Raw genomic sequence first — 26355 nt, 5'->3', positions numbered from 1 at the left:
AAAAAAAAAAAAAAAAACTTCTTTTTGGTGACTTGATTAGTTTTACCTTCTGTAAATTAGTGAAATGAGAATTGCAAATCATTTTATTACAAAAATCTCCGATTTCATCATCATGCAAAAGTTAACCAATGAGACTTGAGTCATAGGTTGTACGTGGTCACACGTGTGCAATGCATATGGATGGTGTTTGGACTTTGGAGGTGTTTAGACTGCAGTTTGTATAGTTTGGGAGAAGAATTTTCTCTCATTTAACAACGTTCTCTATGGATAGAGAGACAAATCAAAATTATACAGGTGCCCAACCTTCCCGTCGATGTGAAGTTGTGAATCGGGAAAATTATTAACTTCTATAAGTTTTATCCTTCGGGACGGCCATTCTGAAGCGTGAATTGAACCCAATACCTTGGCCCAAACTCTGATCAGTAGGCCACTGGACACATTCAAATGTAAATATAAATACTAGATACTAAGCCAATTGACCCCCATATGAGCTCTATCCACTCCGTAAAGCACTTTCCAAGATCCAGAACTGTAGCTATATGTACAGTTTATGAAACATGCCAAGGAACTCTCCCTGACTCCCTCCAACAAAGGATGGTCACTGAGCTATACCTTTAAAAGTACAAAGCTTTTGTGGATGAATTCTTACCTTCGAAATGCTCAACCACCTTCGCTGTTTATAGCTTGAAGCTGCTTCCCTAAAAGCACTTCATTAGCTTTTTCATTATACATAGCCATACTTTCAAACAATTCCACCGGACTGATTGAAGGCATTTATGCGATTACTAGAGACAGATCAACCGTTTAAAATGGAACCCCCATCCTTTTAACTAAATATATAAGATCCAATTATAGTCATATTCACTGACGAGAACAATAGAATTTATTTCGTTTACATTCTTGCATACCACCACTTTCCAGCTTATTTTTCACATGGATTTGAAATACTTCTGGATCCTCTGTGCGCAAAGGGATGCCAGGAAGCATTTTATAAATCAACACTGAAAAAATGAGGATTGTTATGTGGATCTTGAAGGGGAGTCGACTTGTCCTACTGTGTATCATCTTTTTTGATAATGAATCCACAGTTACTGATAAAAATTAAAACCTGGAATCAGAAAAATGAGGATGGGTGTCCAGCCTGGCTTTCTGTATTTACTGCTAGAGTACCTCTTGGAATAAGTCACCACTGGAACAATAAAATGTTCAAAGTTTACCACTCACATTTGCTCAACTTCAAAAGAAGCACAAGCACAGGTGGGGTGCTCTACAGCTCCAGATGAAAACCTCTGTCCAACAAAAATGTTACAAGGGTTGGCCCTGCCAAGTCCCCAATAGCACAGCCTGCAGGAAACATGTTAACAATCTATCAATAGCTACATTTTAATCAGTATGATTAAAATTAAAAGGCAACTTTGAATGGATGTTAAACGTTGCTGATAGTTGATAATGCAAAATAGAATAAAGCTCAAGATATTTTGATTTTTGAGCTTTATTGGCACACACACTTGCTCAATTAATATTCAAATTTTCGCCCAAAACTATGGTCATTAATAACAGAAGCAGCCAACCAAGCCCGCTCAAATCCCATGCAGAAAATGTTAAAAGCCATCATCTAGTACTGCGGCCAGAAAATGCTGGTGTCTACAACTTTAAAAATCTAACGATACATGGAGATAATGTGTATCATCCGTTTTAAAAATCTAATGAAAACGTGTATCATATGTTTTAAACGAACCCCGATTAAAGTTCTTGTATTATATGTTCATTGAGCAATTATAACTAACCGTGTATACAGACAGTGGGCACTGCCCAGCTGAACGATAGATAATGTTCAGGACTTCAGGTCATTGAGCTGTTGCCTACCTAGGACTGGTGCAGGAGATGCACACATATAACTAAAATAAAACAAAAAAACACACTGAAACAAAGTAATGAACTTACCAATCCACTGTCCTATTGAAGGATGAAAATATGTGGAACCAATCGCTGCACCAATGGGAGCAAAAATCAAGGATGCACCACATTTCAAGGTTATGATAACAAGCCTCCTCCCTAGAAGTCGAAACTCTTCTTCTTTCTCAACCCTATCGCCTTCCTCCTCATTGTAGGACAAACGAGAGAAACATTGGTATATCTCAATTCCAACTTTTACTAGCCACGATGCTGCGACTGCTAGCAAATGTGCTGTTACAAAATAATGAAACAGTATGGATTGAGGTTTTGACAAACAGGTAATCCCCACAATGATTAAAGGAACTTCATCAATTTAAAAGGATTCGACCTCTGAATGTTGTTCTACTGACACTGTAGAAGTAAAATGAGGATGTCATCCCCCTTGCAGCCTTTCGTCTGGCTGATTTGGGAATATCTGCGCGTATTGACAGCATCCATTAGTACACTTAAAATAATTTACTTAATTAACCTAACAACAATAACCAGATCAATCGGCTCTACTTTGACTAAGATGGTAATGGTGGAATATCAAAGAAAGAAGTCACATTTCTACTTAACCCAAAAAAACAAATTCCCTCTAACAGACTTCATACATAAGCATATGACTTTACATTATCTTGACATACATGTTCTCTGCTAAACTAAATGACAACAGATGATAATGATCGTGAAAGTATATTGACCTTACACCACAGTGAAGTCTTACTTGACCTATCCAACGGTAAATTGAGACAGTTAACAACTTAACATGCACTGGATGCTTAAAATGGGCTATGTAGTCACTGAGGATAGGATTCACATGAAATACCACTGGGAGATCAATAACTGGGTTTCATCTTAATGCTTTCTCCAAGGAAGAAGTGAAGCATAATCAACTTGAATTCAAGAGCTGCAGAAGGTATCACAAGCACCAGGAGTTGGTGTCTCGATTTCCAGAACCAGAATTCCTAATGCCAGATTTTGTCTAACCCACTATTCTAGTTGTTCATACACCCTGCAAACTTTGCGAGCCTTAATCGTCTTACGCCATAGAGCCAATAAACAATTGGGAAGTGCCCTAAAAGCCACAGATTTTTTTCTAAATACATATTGAATAACCAATGATCAATTCAATAGACTAGGATTTTGACTTCACTCAGCAACTTAATTTATTACCGATTTAACTTAAGTAATTGACTTTTGAAAGCCAAGTTACTGAAAGTCACATGACCAAATGGCCCTGAAAACACACCAAACTTCAGATAGACTCCAACTGGGTCTGTTGAGGTGACCAAGCCAGCCTTCGCTTTATGGATACAATACTTAATCATCGGGTGATTGAGATCCAACCTCAAACCCCCTAACATTACTAAAAAGAACCTTATGATTCATGATAACTGTCTTACCACCTCCTTAGACATTGAACTTCCAAACTATGTTACTCTTCACAAACAGAGAGGTGGTGTTTGATGTGTTTTCAAACAGAAAAGGTATATTCTTTATTAAACAACCAATGCAAGCATCGAAAAACACACAACCACCTGGAAGTGGCTCCATTCATCCCATCACTGTCAAGCAACAACCATTTCCCCCTACCAATGCAATGAGACCTTAGTTAATTACTAAACTAATCAATTTAGATTGTTGTATTCTATTTGCTTCAGTTTTTCTCCCTAGATCAAAATTTTATACAAAAAATTGGACCCACATGTATCCGGCCATTAACATGGAATTTCAAATTTTCAATACCGGTTGCATATATGGTGACAAGATCACATACTCAAATACTGTTCGGTAAAATTTCAGTTTGTAGCCAAGGTGCGTTATATCGTACATGAAGAGTACCTTTAAGAAGTTTCCATGCCATTCGTTGTGAAACATAATGAACAGCAACTCTTTCTAAAATCCGCCTAGTTGTTACAACAGTAGTCTGAAACATTAAGCAAACCACAAGACTGATGAGACAATTAAGTTATTGTGTGACTTAGCTATTACACAATCGAATCTCGTCTTATACCCCTCACCTTGGAACGGCAAGTGAGAATAATTGAGAGCTTGTGCATAAAAGTTTGAGAAAAAATAAACTTTGAACATGCCTATGGTAAACAATGAAATTCCATTTATAAAACGGAACATGGAATAATAAGTTATACAGATCTGTTAGAACTTAGAACTAATATAGGTTTCAAAAAAATGCTTAACTTTTAGTTGTTTTTATTTCATTTTACTTTATTTCTTAGTGGGTTTAGGTTTAGATGCTAATATGTTATAGTCCATGGCTATGTTGTCATTTTGTCCCACATTGCAGAGACTCTAGTGTCTCCAAAGTTCTCTTTCCTTAATAGAGGATTGCTTTATTGTACCTTTACATTATGAAAAATACAGGTATAGTATTCTTCATTTCCTAACACGGTATTAGCGCACTTTCGGGGTCTGATTTTGGTAACTTGGTATTTAAGTAACCTGAGCTTCCACTAGGGGTTACTTCCAAGATTAAAACAATGTGGGATCTGGTGGAGAAACTTCACAAGATGTTTGCACCTTGCAAGCAAAAACTTCTCTCCAATGAGAGTAGAACATGCTCATGAAAAGCACCATGTGAACCTACTCCTCTACTCTCTGAAACATAACTATGAGCATGGTTAAATTCTTGTAGTGGATTTCGTATTATTTCCCTGATCAGTCAGGACTATTATTAGTCAATTTGGTGAAGAATCCCATAAGTTTCTGTTTCATGACTGTTCAATTCCAGTTGGGAGTAGATTTTGAAGTATTATACCATTTGCCATTATGTCAGTATCTAGCTGTAGAAGGCACTTTGAGGATGCATTTATCTTTGGCAGTGTTCTAGAAAACTCCTAAAAATCTTGAGGCTTGAGGCGAGCATCAAGAAAAAAAAAAAAAAAAAAAAAAAAAAAAAAAAAATGGGGTTTAATGATATGGAAGTTTGAGATTTTTAATAAAATGAGGTGTTTTATTGCTCAAAACACAAACTAATATGGACTGTTTAATCTCTGAAGAAATTATACGGGGGATAAGTGTTCAACTAATGGGAAAAGAAGTATAAGCATAAAAACCTGTGAGGCTTACGCCTACAGGCGCTAAATCCCTAAAAGGTGCGCCTCGAGGCCTAAGCCCCAAATGCGTTTTTTTAAACCTTGATCTTTAGTGTTGCTTTTGTTGACTAAAGGACTCATTTTCTTTTCGTTGAAAGCGTAGGGAGTAAGGACATCCCTTTGTCTCATTTTATATTAAGATGGGAGTCTTTCACAGAGATGAGAAAGGGAGAGAGAGCCTTTCTATGATGTATCTTTGTTTTGTTTTTTGGGTATTTGCTTTTGTTTTCTTTGTACTCTGAAACCATCTCAAAGTACAAAATCTTCTGATTGGATGTTAACACTACTAAATTGTACCAATAATAATAAAAAAAATTGTGCGACTCACTCTTGTGTATGAAAGATTTTAGAGCTTCAACGAAAGGTTAATTTTTGGAAGAGCACAGAAATAAACATATCAAATAGTCACCTCAAAAATTATTTGCTTCACCGATTTCTTCCACAGAGCATCTGAAGGGGGATGCTCCTGGGGTTGTTCACCTGGCGCTTCCTCTAGGAACTCATCATCATCCTCTGCACGAGGCTCCAGAAGCGGCAAGTAGAACATTAAAAATGACCTCACAGCAGTCAGTGCAAGAGCCCTTGGTGCATAAGCTGAAAGCAGAGGTTTTAGTGCTATTGGGTACTCTTTAGGAGCATAGTTTATAGAGTCACTTCGAAAGATGTTTCCAGAAATATTTTGAAGTTTAGAAATGAAATCTTCAGTCACATCTGCTCCAGCATCAGAATATGCAACTGATATTCCACCATCCCTGAAACATAATAGGTTGATATCAAACTACAAAACTACCTCTGATCGAGAAATAGTGAAATACAGATATCATCTACTGAGGGAGATGACAAGTTGCAGTTGTAAATAGCAGTCTAGTAGGTATGAACTACAAAGAATGAGAGAGAATAAAGTGAAGTAACTTCGAACCGTAAGATTCAGTTAAAAACAGTCGTTGGTGGTTGGTTTACTTTTGGGCTGTCCTTATTTTCTTTATACTGCGCAATTGTAGGTTACCTCGACCTATGTTTCTTTGATCTAATACAATTTAAATTTCTACCTTTCTAAGCAGTCAACTCGTTTTCTCAATAATTTGATAGTGAAAATTAATATGATCAGAGAGACCACAAAAAGTTGTTTCCTGAGATACTAATAACTCAATACATAAAAACTCTTCCAACTCCCCTTTATTCTTATTCTTAACCACAAAGCAAGTGGCATACTACTACTTTATTCACATATACTAATTTCATTAAAAATGTCAATACTGAAAACAAGAAAAACATATTGCAACAGTAAAACAGACTAATAAACATAAAAAAAAGACATCTTTACTAAAAATAAATGGTTACCCGAAAAGAAAGCGAGAAGGTAGATGAGATTTTGCAGAAGCAAGAGAAGCAGCAGCAGCAGAAACAGCCAATGTTGCTGAAAACAAATGGTGTGAGTGAATTGAATCTGTTGCTGCTCTTGCAAAGTTTGGATTTTTTCTCCATAGATCCAATATTATTGCTACACCCGACATTATTCTTTACTAATTATTATTAATTTATTCGAAGCTCACTCTTCCTTCTTTTTATTTTGTTGATCCTCAAAACTCGATGGAAGATGATGAAGACTTTATACTTTTAAGGAAAAATACAATAAAAAAAATTGGGACTATAGAAAGGTTTCTATAGGTCAGTTGAGCAGCTGATTAACTTTTCACTTCTACCTCCCGTGTCACACTTTCACAACCGTCGATTTAGTAATTGCTTGTTATCTCAAGGAATTACTTGATTAATAACAATATAACTCCTATGTAACCGGGTGTATGGGCTCGTTGTCCTGCAAGTCCAGTATAGTTTTAGGGTGTTCAATCTTGGCTCGTGTGTCTCTCGGGTTGCCGTTACTACGTTAGAAATAAGTTGGCTGACACACGTTAGAAATAAGTTGGCACAAACAAATAGGTACAAAATAACTATTACATGCAAAACCAATCTAATTAATTCCCCAATCTGTGCAGTTTAAGCGTTAAGCCGTAGCTAATCGGTTAAGGAGTGCATAGCGATTAGGCCTATTAATCGAAATATATCGGAGATTAATCGGAAACTAATCGAGTAATAATTCTAAATAAGATTTTCCATTCCCATAGGTAACCTATAACACATGCTACAAATACTTATTAGCTAAATGCATATTGAAGTGAAATGAAAATGAGAAACATATCCAACAATCACTAAAATGCAATCACAGCCTCATTACATAGTTATTGGTCAACATAAGTCAAATAAAAATATATAAAATATGAAAAACACAAAAGCATCAATGACTCCGCTAAAATTATATCATGGAAAAGTTAGTTTAAGTTGGATTTTATATATTATAAGTCTTTTGTTCTATAACTTTATATATATAAACCATGTTTTGAGAAAAACATAAAACAACAAACCCTTAGACCTATTAGTCGCCGCTTTTTTAACACTTATTTATGCTAAATCGCCTATTAGACCTATTAATCGGCATAAATCAGGCTATTAATCGATCCCGCTTAGATCGGGATTTTTTCTGCTAATCGTATCGGTCAAGTAGCTTATAGTGCATATGCACCTATTAATCGGCTATTAATCGCCTATTAAACTGCACAGACCCCAATTAGTCACTATCGAACAACCATTACATGGTGTACTGTGTACACAAAATAATTACAATCACGATGATGTAATTATGAGAGCAAACCCACCACCACTTCGAAATGTAAATGCATGGATTTAGCCAAAGACATTTGTAAAGATGCACGTGCTCTGCACGCAATGTCTATTTTTTTTTTTTTTTTTTTTTTTTAGTAAAACTTACCTAAGAGTGTAAATATTATTTCAGTGAGCATACTTACAATTCACATTATGCCTAAGCATACGCACTGGCAGCCGTTTAAAATTTTACTTAAAAGGGATCTCTAATTCTATTTGATTTCATAGACACATGTAAACAATAAACTAATAAGTTTATCTCCAAATCACACGTACTTTGAGTCTCTCATCCTAGCAAGTGCACATTGCAGACAACAAAGATAAAAAGTTAGTACATCAAAAACATTTCTGTAACGTCATTCACTAAAATCAGTATATAAATCTTAGGTAAATAGGTAATATACAACCATAGGAATTGAATTAGAAGAATGGTACATAACCTCCAAAACTTAGTCATTTGGCCGGTTTGTTAATTATTCATCCAAAATGGAGTTATAATGACATCTGCAGCACAACGGCATACTCAGTCTACATAGGATATTACATCAATATAAGAATTAAAGTACACCAATAACAAAAAAAAATATGCCGCTTTGACTTGTCCTCTACTATAATAGCTGATATGTTGCAACCATCTACTCGTAACCATCTACCCCTCAAGCGATGATGGATCAGCTGATATGTTGCATTGTCCTTATACATCAGGAACTTGGCCCAACACTTTAGAAAAACACGCTTAAAAATCTCACAATTCGCATTGAGAGCTAGATGAGAGCCTACTAGCAGTTAAGTATCAAACACTTCGACTACTCTCTACAACATGGAGAGAGCTGATAAATCTTACAATGGAAGCGCCTTCCTCTCTCAAAATGAGAGAAAATGGTGGGAGATTATTGACCTAGATATGAAGGCTAGCCATTTTAGTGCTAGCTCATTGTTCATTTTCTTGCTTTTAATAGCCCAAAGAGCTTGATTTAACTGAAGAAAGCTCATGTAATGTGACTAAAAACTAAGAACGGTATCTCAAAATTCAGCTTATATCATAAATTATTGTCTAAAAGATAAGTACTCATCCATCATTCATTATTCTCATATATCGTCTTGAAAGTCTCCGCAAATTAGTATTTAGGCATGCAAAGGCCACCAAATATTCTAACAATTTTGCAATTCTAGCACCAAATATTCTTATATATTAGTGCTCTAGAGAAACATATTAATTTTTAAAAATGAGCAAGGTAAATGAATCCCCGACTACCTAAGTATTTTCTAGGTGAGGCCATCATAGGCTCTAACTACTATATATAATGAAAATATTATCAACTAGCATGTTAGCTCTTCCCTTCACAATACCTCGTTATAATGATGGACATGATATAAGTTGGATAATCACAATAACGCAAAGATAGAGGTTAATGAAGTATTAAAAAAAAATCAGAAAGAAAGTCACACCTGCCATTGACTTCATGACTAAGGTAGATTTTCCCATAGAACAATTCTTGCATTGGATATATATATATATATAATAATAATAATAATAATAATAATAATTAGACTGTCCAAAACCATCATTAAGCTTATTAAGTGCAACATTTATGCATGTTACATTGCTGATATCAGATATATATAAAATAACATAATTAAGATACTCACCTTTGATGAAGCACTCTCATACTTCATGTTGTTCGACAGAAGTGGCTATTGACAAAAGATTCTAGAGAAAACCCGAGCGAAAATAATATCCGAAATAAGAGTCACTCAAATAAAGGTATACATATGAATCAAATTGAATAAAGTGTTGATGAAACCAGACTCTTGTTCATCCTCTTCTGCGGCCAAAGCAATAAGCAGTGGTTTCTCTTCCTCTTCTGCAGGAAGTCATTGTAAAATTGTCATCAATCCTTGAAGAAAAAAAATCTTTCGGGTGGCAAGTGCAATATATGTAATTAAGAAAGTGACGTCACAGTAATTATTCAAATGAATGCATGTACAAAGAAATTAAAAATTATGTAACACTTTCGTGGCTATTAATTGTGCTTAAATGTTATTCTTGTGTGCTGTGAATATTTGGAGTTGAGGGTATGTAGTTTTTAGATATCAATGCTTACACTCCCTTAATGAAGACCTATCAAGCACTTGGTATGACTAGTTGTCTATCTCGTAGCCTTAAGCATACATGGAAACTTAAACCCTAGAGTCTAGACTATTTTGCTCTATAAATAAAAGTTGATAATATCGTTCAACATTACACAAAATACATATGCCTAGTCATTCTAATTTTAAGTAGAATATATAGAAAGGAATAAAAAATCAGAATTGAGCTAGGAACAACTTTGTTGCATTGGACTGCAAATTTGCATGTTCAAGAGTTCCATTTCATGATATATGTGATAGGGTTATATACTAAAAACATTACTTTTGTATTAACTCTAATTCTTTATATTTTGAATGAGAATCATATGGGCAAATGTTATGCATATTATATATGTTATTAGTTATATGCATGTGTCTAATACTTTATGTTGTAGATGATATGGTGTGAACACACAGAAGATCATATCATAAGTACCTTATAAAGTATAAGTAATCGTTCACAACCTAGATGGATTTGGACAAACCATTAGTACGTTTGTAGTATAATATGGTATTAGTCTATCTTGACTATAGGATTACACTAGTACACTTTGTGTGTATTGAACAGTACCAAGTGAGGTTGTTTCTCCTTATACTGACTATATAAGAGAACAAACGCCTCTGTTATTATGGATGTTTGTCCTCCTAATCCGGATATAATAACGGGCACTTACATGCATTGTACATTGCTTTAAATCATCAATGAGTGAGATTCATTTGTGAATCAACAAACTCGATGGATTGGGTAATGACATTATATGTAAGGTGTCCTGTTGATTATAGAAGGAATCCGTGTCCCGCAAGAAGTCGGGTTGATGATGTCCCCTTGAGGAGCTCAAAAAGATTGTCATGTAAATCCTGCAGGTGGATTTATTCCGACATGACAATAAGGTTGAGTGGTACTACTCAAGGATGTAAGAAGTTGATTAATGTAGTTGTCAGTAACTTGACTTAATCAACGGACATTCGATATCTTAAACATGGAGAGATCAACGAGCATATAATATGGAGCCCATAAATGCTGACACGTAATTTGGGATTAGGGCGGTAGTGCAACAATGGCCTTTAGTGGAATAAGCCATTTGTTGACGAACTTGGGCCGTGTGTTCTGGGCGAACATGGGAAGCCCAAGCTCGTCAGGAGGCCCAACCCTAATTTCTCCTCATGGTCCCTGTTGTAGCCTATAAATTGAATAATTTCTCTCTGGCCAAAATTCACTATTCATCTGAACAAAAAAAGGAGGCAAGGAAAGATAGATCCAAAATTGGATCTAGCTTTGTGAGAAAGAAGGGGATTGGTAGATCGTTGTCCACACAACGTCCAATATATTCTAAAGAAATACAACAGAAGATCAAGGGGTTGATTGTTGATTTGGATTCATAAAACTTGGATTCTCATAGTTATCAAAACCAAATTCTCAAAGGTATATTTTCCAATCACAAATCGTGGACACCCATTAATTCCGCTGCGCATGGTGTTTGCGGTTTGTAGAAATAGTCATTCTGAAATAACGGTTCCTACAATATGATATATATAAGTGTGAACACAAAGGTATAATTGGTGATTTCACACATACACTCACTTAATTGCAAGTTAGTTAATTCCAATTAATTTGAAATGGGTACACAGTGATTTTCAAGCCATTGCAATTCATATTCGAGAGGAGATCCAATTATATTAGATCTGTTTTAGTAGAATCCAAGTTAAAGTGATAAATAGAACTAAATAGTCCATTAAACATGTAGCTCCCCTCCACCTGATTTGTCTCTCAATCAAACTCTGAGTTGCATAGCACGTTAAAACAATCTATACATATGATTCTAAATTACTAACCTATACAACATAGTACATGGATGCATCCACTGGAATTCTATATCCAATACGACAATACAATAGTCTCTATGTCTCAAAGCACTAAACCAAATTTTGAGAACACCGCCGAAAGAATACAAAACCATTTATAACGTGATTTGAGAGCGAAATCACAACATAATGGAAGAGGGGAAGAGAAGGGACCATCTATACCCAACCCAGCAACAAAACCGCTCTAAAAGACGAACCCATTTTTATGCAACTACCAAACCAACGTTAAGATCAAGAATTCCAAACCAGTAAAAAGGAAAAAAAGAACAAAAAAGAAAAAAAGAAAAGAAAAGGTACAAAAGTCTAAAATCGAATAAAAAACACAAATAAATGCACCATACCTTCAAACACTCAAGGCGTACGAATAAGAAAAAATAAATATTTAACTGGTACCGCTATAGACAACATAAATAACATTGTCATACTTGGTAAGTCACTGAAGTAGTATATAGATTAACTGAAGTTGCAGGACATAGTTTGAATTCCAAACATTTGCCCCTGTTCAAAGGATATATCAGCTTTTTTAGTGATATAGATAAAGAAAGGATGCAATAAGGCTACAGAAAGTTAAATAACAGTATACATGTGTAAAACCTTTTAATGGCTACAAAAGGGTATTTGCTCTTTTCTTTTCTCCTTTCCTCTTATATGAAGTGGAAGAGAAGAGAGCACAAAGAGTGAGTGGTTATTATAGTGAGAGAAGAGGGAAAGAGTTGGGGTTCTATTGGGGTTTGGGGGCATGTGAGGTGGCCGGCCTGGGAGTTGTCTAATGGATTTAAACATAAACTACGACACTACAATAGTATATGTCTCAAAATTCCAAACCAAAGTCTGGGGACAATATTGAAAGGAAACATCACCACTTCATATGTTTTTTTCTGGAAAAAAAAAATGTACATTCGAATTCGAATATAATTCACGCATAAATAAAGCATGCATTCAAACACCAAAGGCCCACGAATAAGACAAATTTAAAGATATATCTGGTAACACTATAGACAATTTGAAAAACAATACCGTATCTGGCTAGCCACTGGAGCAATTTTGCTGAGTTGCTTACGCAGTCACCTCTGCTAGCTTTATATTGACTTCTACTTATATTTCCTTCTACTAAGTCACCTACACCATCACTATGCATAACCACTATGGAAATTCAAACATGCACATTTTAATTATTTTAGTGCGTATCATCAACCTTAAATGTAGTGAACTCAAAATAAGGCAGGAGAGAGATTATCACTAATAATACCTATTTTGACAATATCAGTGAGAACACACCTATAAAAGCATGCTCACAAACAGTAAACCAATGACACAGAAAGGCATATCAGATGTACATACAGTCCCTGGAAAGCCTTCTCATCTCTTTATCAACACCCCACACCAACTTATCATCCAAAAAACAAAAAAAATAGCAGACCAACTTCATTTTAGATCAAAGAGTTGAGAAAATGGGGAAACCACAACTTCAATTGCTTCCAATTAGTATACCATTAAGCACATATAGTTATGCTATTTCATCACTATCTAATGTAGAGTCTCAAAATATAGTGATAAATTTAAAAACATGCCTGATTTTGATATGAAATACTCTTCAAGAGATTATCAAACAACCATTTCAGCATTCAGAGTATGTGTAAGATTATAAAAAAATAAACCAAAGTACATATAAACAAAACCAAATACCAAGGTGGATTATATTAATGACCTTAAAAATATGAAGATTATATGGCTTTCATTTACCTACAATGCCTTTGGCAGCCTTGCAAATAAATCACACCATCGAACCCACCCCTTGATCACTATATACGGAGTAGTATTTATTCTGGAAGACTCATATGCCGTTGAGGAGCTATTGACCCTGTAAATGGAAGGCGTTGAGATGCAATGCAATCTTATGTAACACTTTTATAAAAAGGCTCATAGTATTGAGATCAAAACAGATATGAAAATAAGGATTTAACAAATATATGAATAATCAAAGCTATAATCTAAATAGAGAGATACCATTAACTGATTGTTAATAGAGAGATCGCCGTGCGTGATAGAAACCGCCCTGCTTTGATCTAAACCTTTCCAGCATTCCTTATATGCTTTGTACAACCTGATTGTTACCTATATGATTTTTATTGTCGATTAAAACATTACCTCTTGTGTTTGAGAAGTTCAATTGTATTGAGTTGTTAGGTACAACAAAAGGTACTCTGGACTTGAACAATGTGAATTGAAAGATGCTTTTCCTATTGGTATGTATCAACATGAAATATGCATGATGTCAACACAGCGTGCAAAAGCACATGGAATTTCTTTCTTCCAATTAAACGTAATTCGTGTAAGCGATGTTAATGACTTAATGACCTTTAAGAAGCCAGACATTACAATTTAAATGGTCGTCCAATGGGACTGAATGACTGATACCTTTTACGTAGCTAGTAGAAGTGATTAACTAATAGAAACAAAGCTAAAACGTACATACACTATAGTAGAAAAGTTTTACCTCATTAGCAGATATGAAGAAGCCATTTTGATCTTTATCAAATACCCTTAAAGCTTTTTTTAGCTCTTCTTAAGTGGCTTAGAGCCGCTATACTCAAATGATGAAATACTTTCTACTACTTCACTTATGCTTGGTGTGGTAGCTGCAAGCAAGGATCGGTGGGATATGATCCTGGTAGGAGTTGTTGCTGCTGTTGTTGCTGGTGCTTGTAGCATGGCTGTTGGAGAATATATGTCACTTGCTACTCAGAGAGATATTGAGGGGGTAGGTCAGACAAAAAACTATGATCCTCACTTGTTTGGCCAAGAGAGTATCCAACCTGAATTCATTCCTAGTCCAACTAATCAGATGAACACCAATTCCATGCTTGTTTTGCTGACATATTGGCGTCTCCAGCAAAGAAAAACCAAGGCAAAGAAGCAACTAGCCAAAAGAGGATCCGTCTATGCAAGATCACCTGGAAAATTGCCTACTATGAGAGGGATGTTACCAGTAATGGAATTGCTATATATGTCGCCTAAGAGGTCTCCATTGATGAGGGTGATTTCAGAGGAAGAAAGAGCAGTGACGACTGACAATGACTATGAAACCTTACCGAACCCTATGAAGGTGGCTTGTGCATCAGGTTTGGCATTCTTGTGTGGCTCACTTTGACCACTGCTGTCAGTCATGATTGCTACTGACATCAATAGAATTCTGAAGCTTGTCATATTAAAACTTCGCTAATCATTTGTTGGAGTTCCTCCTACGCTAGGTTTTGATCCAATGACTGTTGCTAGCTCCTCAATAGTAATGTAACCTAAAGAGCAGATCAATTCATTGGAAATAATTCAGAAATACCACAAAAAGAAGAGACAAATATAGTTGAATTCAGACGCATTTGCTTAATTAACACACTTTATGTTATGCTCTTATGTTATAGGACAGTAGGGATCACTTTGATGTATTAAGATTATATTGCATACAATGTTCAAGGGAAGATTTATTTGTGTGTACGTATCCATCATATAATTAATTAATAAGACAGTTCACATAGATTAATGAAACAAATAATTACACAGTTTGAAGTTTAAACATAGGACATAGGAAGAACGTACTCACCATCTCCATCATTGTCAAATAAACAGAAGAATTCCCGAAACTCAGAGAGAGAGAGAGAGAAAAAAAAAACTTAAGTTTAAAGTGATGCATGTACTGAAAAATCTTAAAACTTGCGGTTCCGATGAGTTTAACTCAACATATAAAAGAAAATGACAAACGGTGAATAGTTCCCAAGGTCATAATCACTTTGGTAAAACTAAAATAAAGATAACAAACAACAAAGTCTTCATCAATTACCTGAGCTCTGGAATCAAAACGGTTTTAAACCAAGTTAGTGCTTATAAACCCATCAATAAAACTCATTTGCTCTCCTTTAATCACTGGCTGGAGACGGAAAACTCATGCTAATCCAACTCTGACAGGATTTCAAACAGGAACTATATCTGAGAAACAGTATATGCTTACACATTAATATACACTTGGAGATAGGGTATCAATTGTGGGGAAGTTTCACAGTTGGGCTTTGTGAGGATTAATGGCTTATGATTCTATTATGCCTAACACTTGCACAAAAAAAAAAAGGAATAGTGTTATAGTAGTATTGTTTGGATCCCTTTCCATTGTAAGGATGACTTCTAACGATGTAAGGTCTTCGTATTCTTGCAAAATAGAGAGAATAGAAGAAGGATCCACAACACTATCACGTATTTAACTAAAAAAATTATTTGTGAGTGATCATTCCTCATGGTCAAGAGGTAAACGTTCTTCACTTCTTTTCATATGCAATATTTAATGCTATAGTGCTATACAATAAATATTCAGTTACTAAAAAGCATAGCTAACACTGACATCCTCATTACTTATGAGAAAGATCAAGTATAACATCACAATCTTAGTTCCAGCCTATGTTATCAGCAAAGGGTGCAACGTGTTAGGCTTCTCAACTAATGCCTTGGGTCACCTTGGCAACGCCCTACAACTATTTTTCACTAAATATTTCTACCTACCTCGCTTCTGCCTTTAACAACATTGGTTCCAGCTACACTACACCAGGTGAGTAGCTAGAAGTCCTTGTATATTTCATAATGGGGGCAAGTGGAGCACTTGTGGTGTATATTTAATTATGTTATGTACGACTGATAAGTGCTCAAAAAGTGCAATTTAACCCTCGATTATACCTATTGTTTAGCCATCTTAGTGGACTAATAGTGTTTGCAAGTTATGTTTTATGATTCTATAGGTGAAAAATAGAGTTTAGTAGAATATTAGAGAAAAAGGTGTAAAACGGAGCAATTTGGAGCATTATGGATCACATGGGAAGCCCGTGGACAATCATGGAGAAGGCTAAGGAATTGAAGCTATTAAAGATGGGACTTGGACCTATTTTAAAGCCTATTTGGAAGCCCAAGGCAAAATGATTCATTGCTTGGACCAAAGCCCGCAAAAGAGGATAGAAGAATAGAGCAAAAGAGGGAAAATAGACTTCCGCGTCTGGGACGCAAGGATCGTGCGTCCAAATGTATGAACCAACACTATAGCCACTTCCTTCTCAGTTTTAGAGACGAAGTTGGACTCTGAAAGAAGTTGATTTGTATTAGGAAACAAATGGCGGTTTGGAATGCTTCTAGAACTCATTGTAACCCCTATAAATAGAGGACCTAAGTGCCTCATGTAATTGGCCAATTCACTTATATCTTTATCTCCAGAACTTGAGGCAAAGAGAGATTAATAATAAAAGATTCGGTTTTCACTAGTCGAGGTTTAATAAATTAGTCTTTCTAGTCTTATGTTCTTCGACTTTTCTTCTTCTCGTTCTTCGTGTTCTTCCTTATTTATGGAAGGCTAATCTTCTCTTTCAAGGGAGAAGATGAATCCGGTGCTTATGGTTCATTGATTCTTTTGGTTCATGGTATTCTCTAATCAGGTTAGTTCTTTATCTTTTTAGTTATTAGTTCCATTACCCAGACTAGGGGATGGAAGTATAGATTAAGATTTTTATTTATTGCAATCGAATATCATGCTAGTTTAGGGTTTTATTTATTGTAATTGAATATTTTCTAGTGATATGCTTTATTTATTGCAATTGAATATAATACTAGAATAGGATTTTATTTATTATAATTGAATATTATACTATTATTCTCTACTTTTCTTCTAGTTGTGTAGTGTTTTAGAGTAAGGAAAGTATTACTTGTGTTTGCCTTAGATGGTGATTCATTGAATAGCTACCCAAGCTCACATAAAAGGAGAGAAGGTATTAATAGCATAAACATATGAACAACCTTAAGTAGAGTTATTCGTTAACGATGTTTCGTCCAAGAGGGCATCGACACTCGTTCGATTGCCTAATTGTAGTCTACTTGTGAGAACAACCATGAAGCAGAATGTCACAGATCAAATGTATCGGTGGATTCTAATATCTTGAATTCCCTATGTTATAAATTTTCAATAATTTAGTTAGTTTAGTTTAGTTTAGCATTAGAATCTAAAATCTATAACAATATTTTTTAATCCCTCAAACCACCTTTCCAGTCTTGTCCTTTATATAAACATACACTTAAAAGTGAAACGATACCCTACTCATCCTTTATTTATTGAGGGATAATTAGGTTTTGATACGCTTCTATTTTGTTCAACGACTATCATCCATATACCATCTCATACACACAAAAAGAAGCTTGTCAATGACTAACATGATTTACACATAATTAAATTGTGATATAGTAATGATTATGAAAAGCATTACATTTAGGTAGCTTCTAGAAGCTAACCGAGGCCAGGTCAAGAAACAGAAAGCATAAAAGTCAACAATGCAGAAGCAGTAGCAGTATGAAATGGTAACAATGTTTCCACAGCACAACTCAACTTAAATGGTGACCTGACCCATATAATAAAACACATTAAAAAACAATAATAAAAGAGTAGTAGTACAATTAGTTAATTAATAGGGGGTTATTGAGATAAGACCTGAAAATTCGACTTGCGAGAGGGTTTTGCTCTAGAAGTTGGAATGGACAGCGTGCGGCTTTTGATGCAGTTTGGAAAGTGGTTGAGCGGAGAAATGATCTGGCGCACAAAAAAGTTTCCACTAAGCATATCCTTAATCACAGATTCACATGTGTACGTAAAATTCTGTTAGCAGGTACCATCAGAGTTAATTGATGGTGCCTTTCATGGATTCCTCGAGCAAGCCCATCGTGAGCCAATGATTTCTTTAACACCAGCTGCAGTGCTGTCATTATATCTATTGGCTCGCCTAGAATTGGAGCAGCAGTCTCAGCTAGTACACCCTCTTCGCCTGACATTTTTCCTTGGTGTAAACGGTTCAAGTTAGCAGCGTTGATCAACATTTGTTGTTAAACAGTGGTGTGGGTAGTAAAAGTGGTTAAGGAGGATGCAACCTCAATGTTTCATTCACCACAACATGCAGAAATGGCAACTTCCTTATGTCACTTTCTTAAACCTTATTGCCTTGACCGACTACTTGGTCTAGTTTGGCCTTAAGACAAAGTATTAGATACTAAAAAAAACCATGACTCATTATTTTTCCAAGTAGTCTGAAATCGCAGCACAAATCTAAATATAGATGGTAACATAGTAAACCAACAAAGGTAGCAAAAAGTAATGCAGTGTAGAAACACGAAAAAAATAGCTAGGCATTTTCCGAGACGTAACATATTAAAATCAATGAAGGTTTTTATAATTCAAAAGGTTCGTAATGGAAATATCTGTCTATGAATCAGTATGATCAAAGTCTTGAGGCAACATAACATTTTTTCATGACCTATCACTTTACTTAATTACATAATAACTGATTCCATCTTCCACAACTAATATATAAGCATTTAAAGAAAAAATATTATACTCACTGCTAGAATAAGTTGCGACTGGACAAATTCATCCATATCATGAAGTCCGGTCACTATAATCAGCATGATAGTGAAGTAAGCTCATAAGTCGTCATTGTTGCTTTATTTTTTATAATAAGTACCATTCATCTAAATAAGAAAATCACAGCAAAGGTGAAACACTCTTCGTAGCATGCATGTTGAAGGTCAAAGATATGAAGTTTTTGGTATTGGACCACTAACAGCTCATTCAATAATGTGCAATTTGAAAAGTTGGATTGTTTTTGGATCTTTAAATTAAAGAGTTTCCTTCAAAGCTCCAACACAAAAGTTTTAAAAGGACATCAAGGTTGTTACACAACATTGGTAAGCATGATAACTTTCAGAGTTCATGCTAGACATATATTGTCAAAGCCTAATAGTAGAGAAACAAACCTAATCATTATCAGCTAACATAATTGACTCCACTTAATGGAATTTCAAGCCAAGTTGAGAATTTAAATCTTGAGACCAAGAACTTGTGGAAAGATAATAAAACGTATTACGAAAAGTCTTACTAAAAAATAAAAAACTTATCATTGGCTCTTGGTGATGCTGAAGAGGTATAGGTTTATAATTAAGAGAAGGCTTTTATAGTCCAAGTAAAACACGACGGTAGAGTGTCTGGTTGAACTATCACTGGCACACCTCACTAAATAAACAGTTACTAACAACGCTAACAAACTAAACGTCTGAAAACATGAAACTGGCAATTTTCTAGAAAACGAACAATAGTTAGTTTAATACGAACTCAAACCAAACGGATAAGTTGAAGGTAAAATTTAATCTGCATACCAACTCAATCAGATGTTGAATGTTTTAGTTTACCTCTGGTTGCATCCGTGAATGATCTCCTGAACTCGGTAATTTACAACTGAAATTGAACATCGAAAAGTGATTAACTCGGAAGCAAGAGCTCTGACAACACCCCTATGAGGCCCAATAAGTAACCCAGGCAGTATCATAGGCAGAGATGCTTATTTCTCCATCTCCCATAGAAGCCAACATGGATTTTATTGTTTCAATCCATTCTGTTAACTTGTTCAACTCTTGAACCTTCAATTAGTGTTATTTAAACAACAAACTCAGCCTTAATTGAGGAATGTATACATATGCTAAGGAACCAAAAATTAGAATCAAAACCAACCTTAAGAACATCCCCTTCTTCACTATCTTGATTGGTAATATCTTGCCATTTACTAAGCATCGTACTTTGCTCTAAAACTGCTTTGACTACTGCACAAAAACGATTATTATATTAGCACAAGTGTCTGTGCATGTGTATTGCTTACAATGCCAACTTTACCCATTTTTCATTTTTATTTACACCCAGTCTTGATGAAAAAAAAAACAGGAACGAAGAGGACGAAGACATGCGCAAGAGCTTTAAATCAATATCGATATCGAAATCAAAAAGTAATCAAATACAGGAAAAATATATTACCTTTTGAAACCGAGATTTTTTTTTCCCGCTTAACTTCTAATAATAATCGGCAGTAGAGAGACAATCAGGGACATATATATATATATATATATATATATATATGTGTGTGTGTGTGTGTGTGTGTGTGTGTGTGTGTGTGTGTGTGTAATAATTTGGCAATTAATACAAAGGCTAAGTCACGAACAATTGAATAGTGGCATGTAGTTGATTTCTGACATGAATTTATACATACGTCCTTAAGGTACTATGTAATTTTAAGGGTATATATGGTAGTAAATTTTGAAATGATGAAGTAGTCATTCTTAAAGGCATTGAATAATTTGTTTTAATATTTTATCAAGGGTATTTAGTGGTAGAAAAAAGGCTGGTCCAATTTAAATGTCTATGTTAATTATGGTGTATTTTACTAATTGAGATATGATTTTAGTTTGGTAGAGATTTATTGGAGAAGTATTTGGTTATTAGAGATTGCACATAATAAATATAAATAGACACAAGAATTTAGGTGGTTTGACATAGTTATTGCCTACATCCACAAGGGTTGGGTAGTTTATTGATGGAGGTTGTAGTGGTAGTGATTACAATAATTTGACTGTGTATGAAATAGGTTTATAAGTTACCACATTCCATGTATATGTGAAGGCATTGAAAGCCATTAAATAGTAAAGGAAGAGATGGAGAGGAAGCCCCCTTGAGAGTGTGAAGATGTGTCATTTATATAGTTGTGATTGAAGGAGTAGGTGACAACATGTGGTGACACTTGTAGTGGCATGTCCGACACTTGTAAGAGTATGTAGATGATGTTGAGTGCACTAATGATTGACTGTGACAAGTCTTGAGGTAATGTGGGAGATTAGTCAAATGTGGTACGCCACGTGTTGCAAATGATGAACTGAGCATGTGGTGCAGTCATATAGTATGAGAATACTTGAAGTCGTAGGTTGTATGTCTGGAGTCGACCTGGAGTGGTGGAGTTGATATGATCGATTTGGGGTAGGAGGTCCCTTACATAGCTCTCTCTTGTTAAAATGTTATAGAAAAAGACGTCCTGATAAGAAATCCGAAAAGAGTCTGGATGGTGGATGAGACGTCATTGGAGGAGATGATTTCATGTGATTGATGAAGTAGCCAAGGCGTCAGTTGTAGACTTGTTGTATTGAACTACTGTCACATCCCAAATTTCCAGAATATTTAAAATAAGGAATTATCTAAGATGTAATTATCTCAATCGTCATCTTATTCAATAATCTGAAAACCCAAGATGAAACGAAACCCTAATAACCCATTATCAAACATGACAATAAAAATCTTAGATCAAGCTAGATCAAAAGAACAACTCTTCATTTATGAATTCAATAATTACTAACCAACTCTATTACATCTATTTCAAATCAAGACTTTATACTTCATAAAACTTATACTAGTAAGACTCCAAGAGCGAATCCAAATCAAGTGTCTTCATCCATTGTATTCTACAATCTATGTTTCCAAGAACACACCCACGTTGCAAAAGAAAGCAAACATGGGTTAGCAAATTGAATTTGCTGGTATGAGTAAGACTAAAATAACATATACAATACTACATTCAATCTTTCAAATAAATAAATATAGCATTACCAACCATTTCAACTTGGAAGACAAGATAGTTCCATTTTTCAAAATGGCGTATAGTTTCTTCCCAAGTAAGATTTCAATTCCATTATCTAGTAAATTAATTTAATTAACATCTTACCTATATCCGCTTACGTGATAGGGTAGGATAACGTCCCTACATAAGATGTTAATAAGTCCTACCCTCCTGCAAAACAAAGTTAGGTTTCCTAAACATAAACATTTAATTCATACCTCTACTTCACTCTCACAACAACCATGAGAATACACAATCTGGCATAATATATCACCAATATTAGCATTCATATCACATTCCTTCGTAAGAAATTATATGTATCATATAATAATACACAACCAATCATATCCAACAACTTACTCATGCATAAAGCCAATATTTTACTTAAACCACTCGTCTACTTATGAGAATGGGGAAAATATCATAACCGAGGAGTATATTCATCTCTTGTGAGTGATACTCACACAAACCGCGTATATATTTCTCATAAGAAATCATGTACACTATAATACATAAATATTCATATGCAATAACTCACTCACACGTAAAATCAATATTTTACTTTAATATCGCTCGTCTACTTATGAGAACAAGGAAAAACACAACTAGGGAGTACATTCATCCCTCGTGAGTATCAACTCACACAAACCACATAAACATTTCCTTGTAAGAAATCATGTACATCATAATACATAAATATTTCATATGCAATAACCTGTAAAATCAATATTTTACTTTGCTTATTAATTATCTCGTTGACTCATTTATTAAAAGACACAGCCCAACCTTTAGTTCCTACTCCACGATTTGCACTTCACACATTTGCCAAATCACACATATCCGTGTGCCTCACTCACACCGAGTACCACTACAAGACATATGTCCCAAGCGGGGATATCACCTCTAGGAAACATATTTCCATCTTGTAAACTCGTAACTTGTGAGTCACAACCATCTCTGGGCTTTCTATACACATAATCACAACGCCTTTTTTGGGCATAACAAAATATCAGGTCATTCATGGCACATTCAATGAATACCTTGGGTCATTTCCACCACATTCAAGGAATACCCATCATAATACTAACAGGTCATTCATGGCACATTCAATGAATATCTTAGGTCATTCCCGCCACATTCAATGAATACCCATCATAACACTAATAGGTCATTCATGGCATATTCAATGAATATCTTAGGTCATTCCCATCACATTCAAGGAATATAGACCTACATTCTCGTACATTCAAAGAATACAGCCAACCCATAAGGCAAATGCCTTAATTCCTCTCTAAGGCGGCTTTTCATATAGCATCTTTAGTCATAAACATTTCATTTCATTTCCTTTCATCAAATAGGCGTGGAGAGATCTAAAGATGTGGGCGACACATTAAATTTTCACCAGACACTTTTACACCGGATTTTAACACTCAAGAGTTCTCATTTATTATAATATTTTTATCATAAACTAAACATCGTCTCAAGCAATATAATCTTTACTAAATATTCCAAACACAATAACCAATCAACTCACCTCATTATACATTATATAAATCATAGATATCAAATTCTCAATTATGAGTAACATGTTAATTAAATGCCTCATGAATACCTTTTAAACAACCACAATCACATACACAATTAAGTACTAATATTGTTCATATATACTTATCACAATAACTAATAACTAATAACTAATATAGTATAGTGTAGTGGCTGCACTTTTGCTCAAAGCCGCCTACGTATCCAAATCTTTCAAGATTGGAATCAAGCCTTCGTAATTCTTATTAGCCACATTGTCAAAGTCAAAGTCCATCAGTGCCAATATATATTATTGTATGATACCACGTCAAATCTTTATTAGATAGTGACAAACATGTTTATACAAGTTTTGACAACATCCTATTATTGGATTTGTCCACAAAGTTCAATATGTCAAAAGTCTTAAAAAGTCAACAATCAAAAAGTCAACAGTCAGTAGTCAAAGTCAATGCACTACAACAAATATGACATATGACATCGCTAATTTTACATCACTTTCAGCAAAGTGATGCCATAAGAAAACTATGACATCACTTTTCTTAACATGTGATGTAATAATTATCACAATTTTTTTTGAACATTACTTATTTCAGAAGCTGATGTAGTAGAGTTGTACAACATCATTTTAATTAGTGATGTCGAGATAGTGATGTAGTAACACTTTTTTACGTCACTCGCTTTGTCACTTATAAAGTGATGTGATATCTATGTATTCAACATCACCTTAAAGGTGTTGTCACTCACTGTGCCACTTATAAAGTGATGTAATATCTATATATTCAACATCACTTTAAAAGTGAATTTGCCAAGTTTTCGAAATCACTTATAATGTGACTTCCAGAAGTATTATTATTAATATACCTCTTAATTAAGTTAATTAGTTAGAAAAAGACCATATAAAAAATTAGGTTAAATAGAAATGAAACAGGGTGCACGCTGGTTTGCTAGACTAGCTGCCATTAAACGAAAAATAGAAAATAAAAAACCGCGACCAATACCCAAAAGGCTTAAACCCCATAAGCAAGGTCTGGCCCATAAATTTATAAGACCTAATACATACAAAGAAGAAAATTAAGAATGGAACTCGCCCTCACGTCTAAATTTCGGGGATTTTAGGGATGATCTTCAGTTTTTTATTGTCAAAAACCCTACAGTCTTTCATTAAATTGAAATTGGAGATTGATTGTTGTGTGCAAATGAGTTTGATATTAATTGATTACAACATTGAAAGGTTTTTGGATCGAACGAGTATGGTTTTTCAATTTTAAATTTTGTTTTCTGATTGAATTGTGAATACCAATACCATGCTAATGAGCAAGGAACGAACCTGCTTCTCTAATAACCTCGTTGAATAGGAGGGCGAATGTTGACTCACTATCTAGCTCACAGAGAGGGCTTTCTTTAAATGAGGGGAAGGCTTTATAGGGAGGGGTGGTTTCTGAACAAGAGCCTTTAACTTTTTCTGGGGGTGCGGGTCCTAGTCATCGCTGCCCCTGATGCCAATAGCTGTATCGGGGAGGTGAGTTGGGGGCTTTCTCTTCTGGTTGCTTCTGGGTCCGGTCTAACACTACACCATAACAACATATTTGTGACACTAGCATCTCTTGAATTGTGACGCCAAACTGGTGTCAGAAATTTTGTGACGGTAATTTGGCGTAAAAAATTGATGAAAATCGTCAGAAAAATACAAACATTTTCATGATTTTAATTCTTGCTTTATTCTAAAACATAGTGACGGCTAGTTGGCGTCAACATGTGAAGAAAAAATAAACAAACTAAGGCACGTGTTAGGTCATGCACCTTCAAAGGGCACCTCTCGTAAATTAGTTCACAAGTTTTATCGAGCTCATTTTTTCCATCAACACCAATTTCTGGAATAGAGCAACTTGTTCTTCTTCATCTCCTCCAAACCTGCATCTCTCTCTCATTTAAATATTGAAATCCCTAGAATAGTTTTCATGGTTACAACCCCGATTTGCAAAACCCTTAATTTCTTTGAAAGTTAAAAACAAGGTTGTTCGATCAATTTGGTTTTATTTTTTATTAGTTAAATGTTCACATAAATTGATTTTGGGTTTTGGCAATTCACTGATTTAGGGGTTTATGTTATTGGTTTCACCCAATATGGAGTTTCGCATAGCAGCGACAAGGTTCATATCCAATGGAACTTCGATAGTTTTCTACATAAGTGCAAGGTAAGTTTATATATATATATATATATACATATATATATTCTGTAGAACATAATTTGGATGAATATATAAGTGAGAGTTGCTCTCATCCTAGCAGAACATGCCCATTAAAAATTTGGAAAGAAGAAGTGGGCTTTTGATTGATGGGGGTATGTCGTTGAGTGTTTTTTCTGAAACATTGAAGGTTTGAAAAAAGCAATTAATTTATTAGTCTACTACTAATAGTGTTGAGCTCGGCTGTTTGATACTCTTTTTGATATTGGGAAAATTTATTAAGCAAATTTTATACAATTAATCTCTACGTGTTAGTGATGTTATTCCTCGCTAAGGACAATCAGTGTAGCATCCGGTTCAAATTTGGTT

General features: G+C 34.9%; 1 protein-coding gene and 1 long non-coding RNA gene across 2 annotated transcripts; both read right to left on the bottom strand.

Moving 5' to 3' along the window:
* Positions 1–803: 803 nt before the first annotated feature.
* Positions 804–6722, bottom strand: LOC147493665 (isopentenyl-diphosphate delta-isomerase). The gene is made up of 6 exons (XM_086565110.1): positions 6393–6722; positions 5461–5803; positions 3781–3865; positions 2285–2371; positions 1945–2187; positions 804–1344 (listed from the first exon to the last, which is right to left on the bottom strand). The coding sequence occupies exons 1-6, from the start codon at positions 6563–6565 to the stop codon at positions 1268–1270; spliced, it is 1008 nt and encodes a 335-aa protein (XP_086421236.1). The 5' UTR covers positions 6566–6722; the 3' UTR covers positions 804–1267.
* A 5962-nt stretch (positions 6723–12684) lies between these two features.
* LOC147493664 (uncharacterized) lies at positions 12685–14353 on the bottom strand. Its single transcript, XR_015198233.1, has 3 exons — positions 14260–14353; positions 13506–13623; positions 12685–12881 (listed from the first exon to the last, which is right to left on the bottom strand). It is a non-coding gene; the product is annotated as an uncharacterized LOC147493664 (long non-coding RNA).
* Between the last annotated feature and the right edge of the window lie 12002 nt (positions 14354–26355).

Source organism: Coptis chinensis, chromosome 6 (genome assembly GCF_015680905.1).
Source record: "Coptis chinensis isolate HL-2020 chromosome 6, ASM1568090v1, whole genome shotgun sequence".
Lineage (NCBI taxonomy): Eukaryota > Viridiplantae > Streptophyta > Magnoliopsida > Ranunculales > Ranunculaceae > Coptis > Coptis chinensis.
Note: the sequence above shows the minus strand (reverse complement) of the source record. Positions and strands in the feature narration are given on the sequence as shown.

Coding starts and splice junctions, on each gene's coding strand:
- LOC147493665 (XM_086565110.1), bottom strand. CDS start 6,565: ATGTCGGGTGTAGCAATAATATTGGATCTATGGAGAAAAAATCCAAAC. Junction 3,866..5,460: donor TGAAGCAAATAATTTTTGAG/GTGACTATTTGA, acceptor TTAATGTTTCAG/ACTACTGTTGTAACAACTAG. Junction 2,188..2,284: donor CAGTAGAACAACATTCAGAG/GTCGAATCCTTT, acceptor ATTTTGTAACAG/CACATTTGCTAGCAGTCGCA.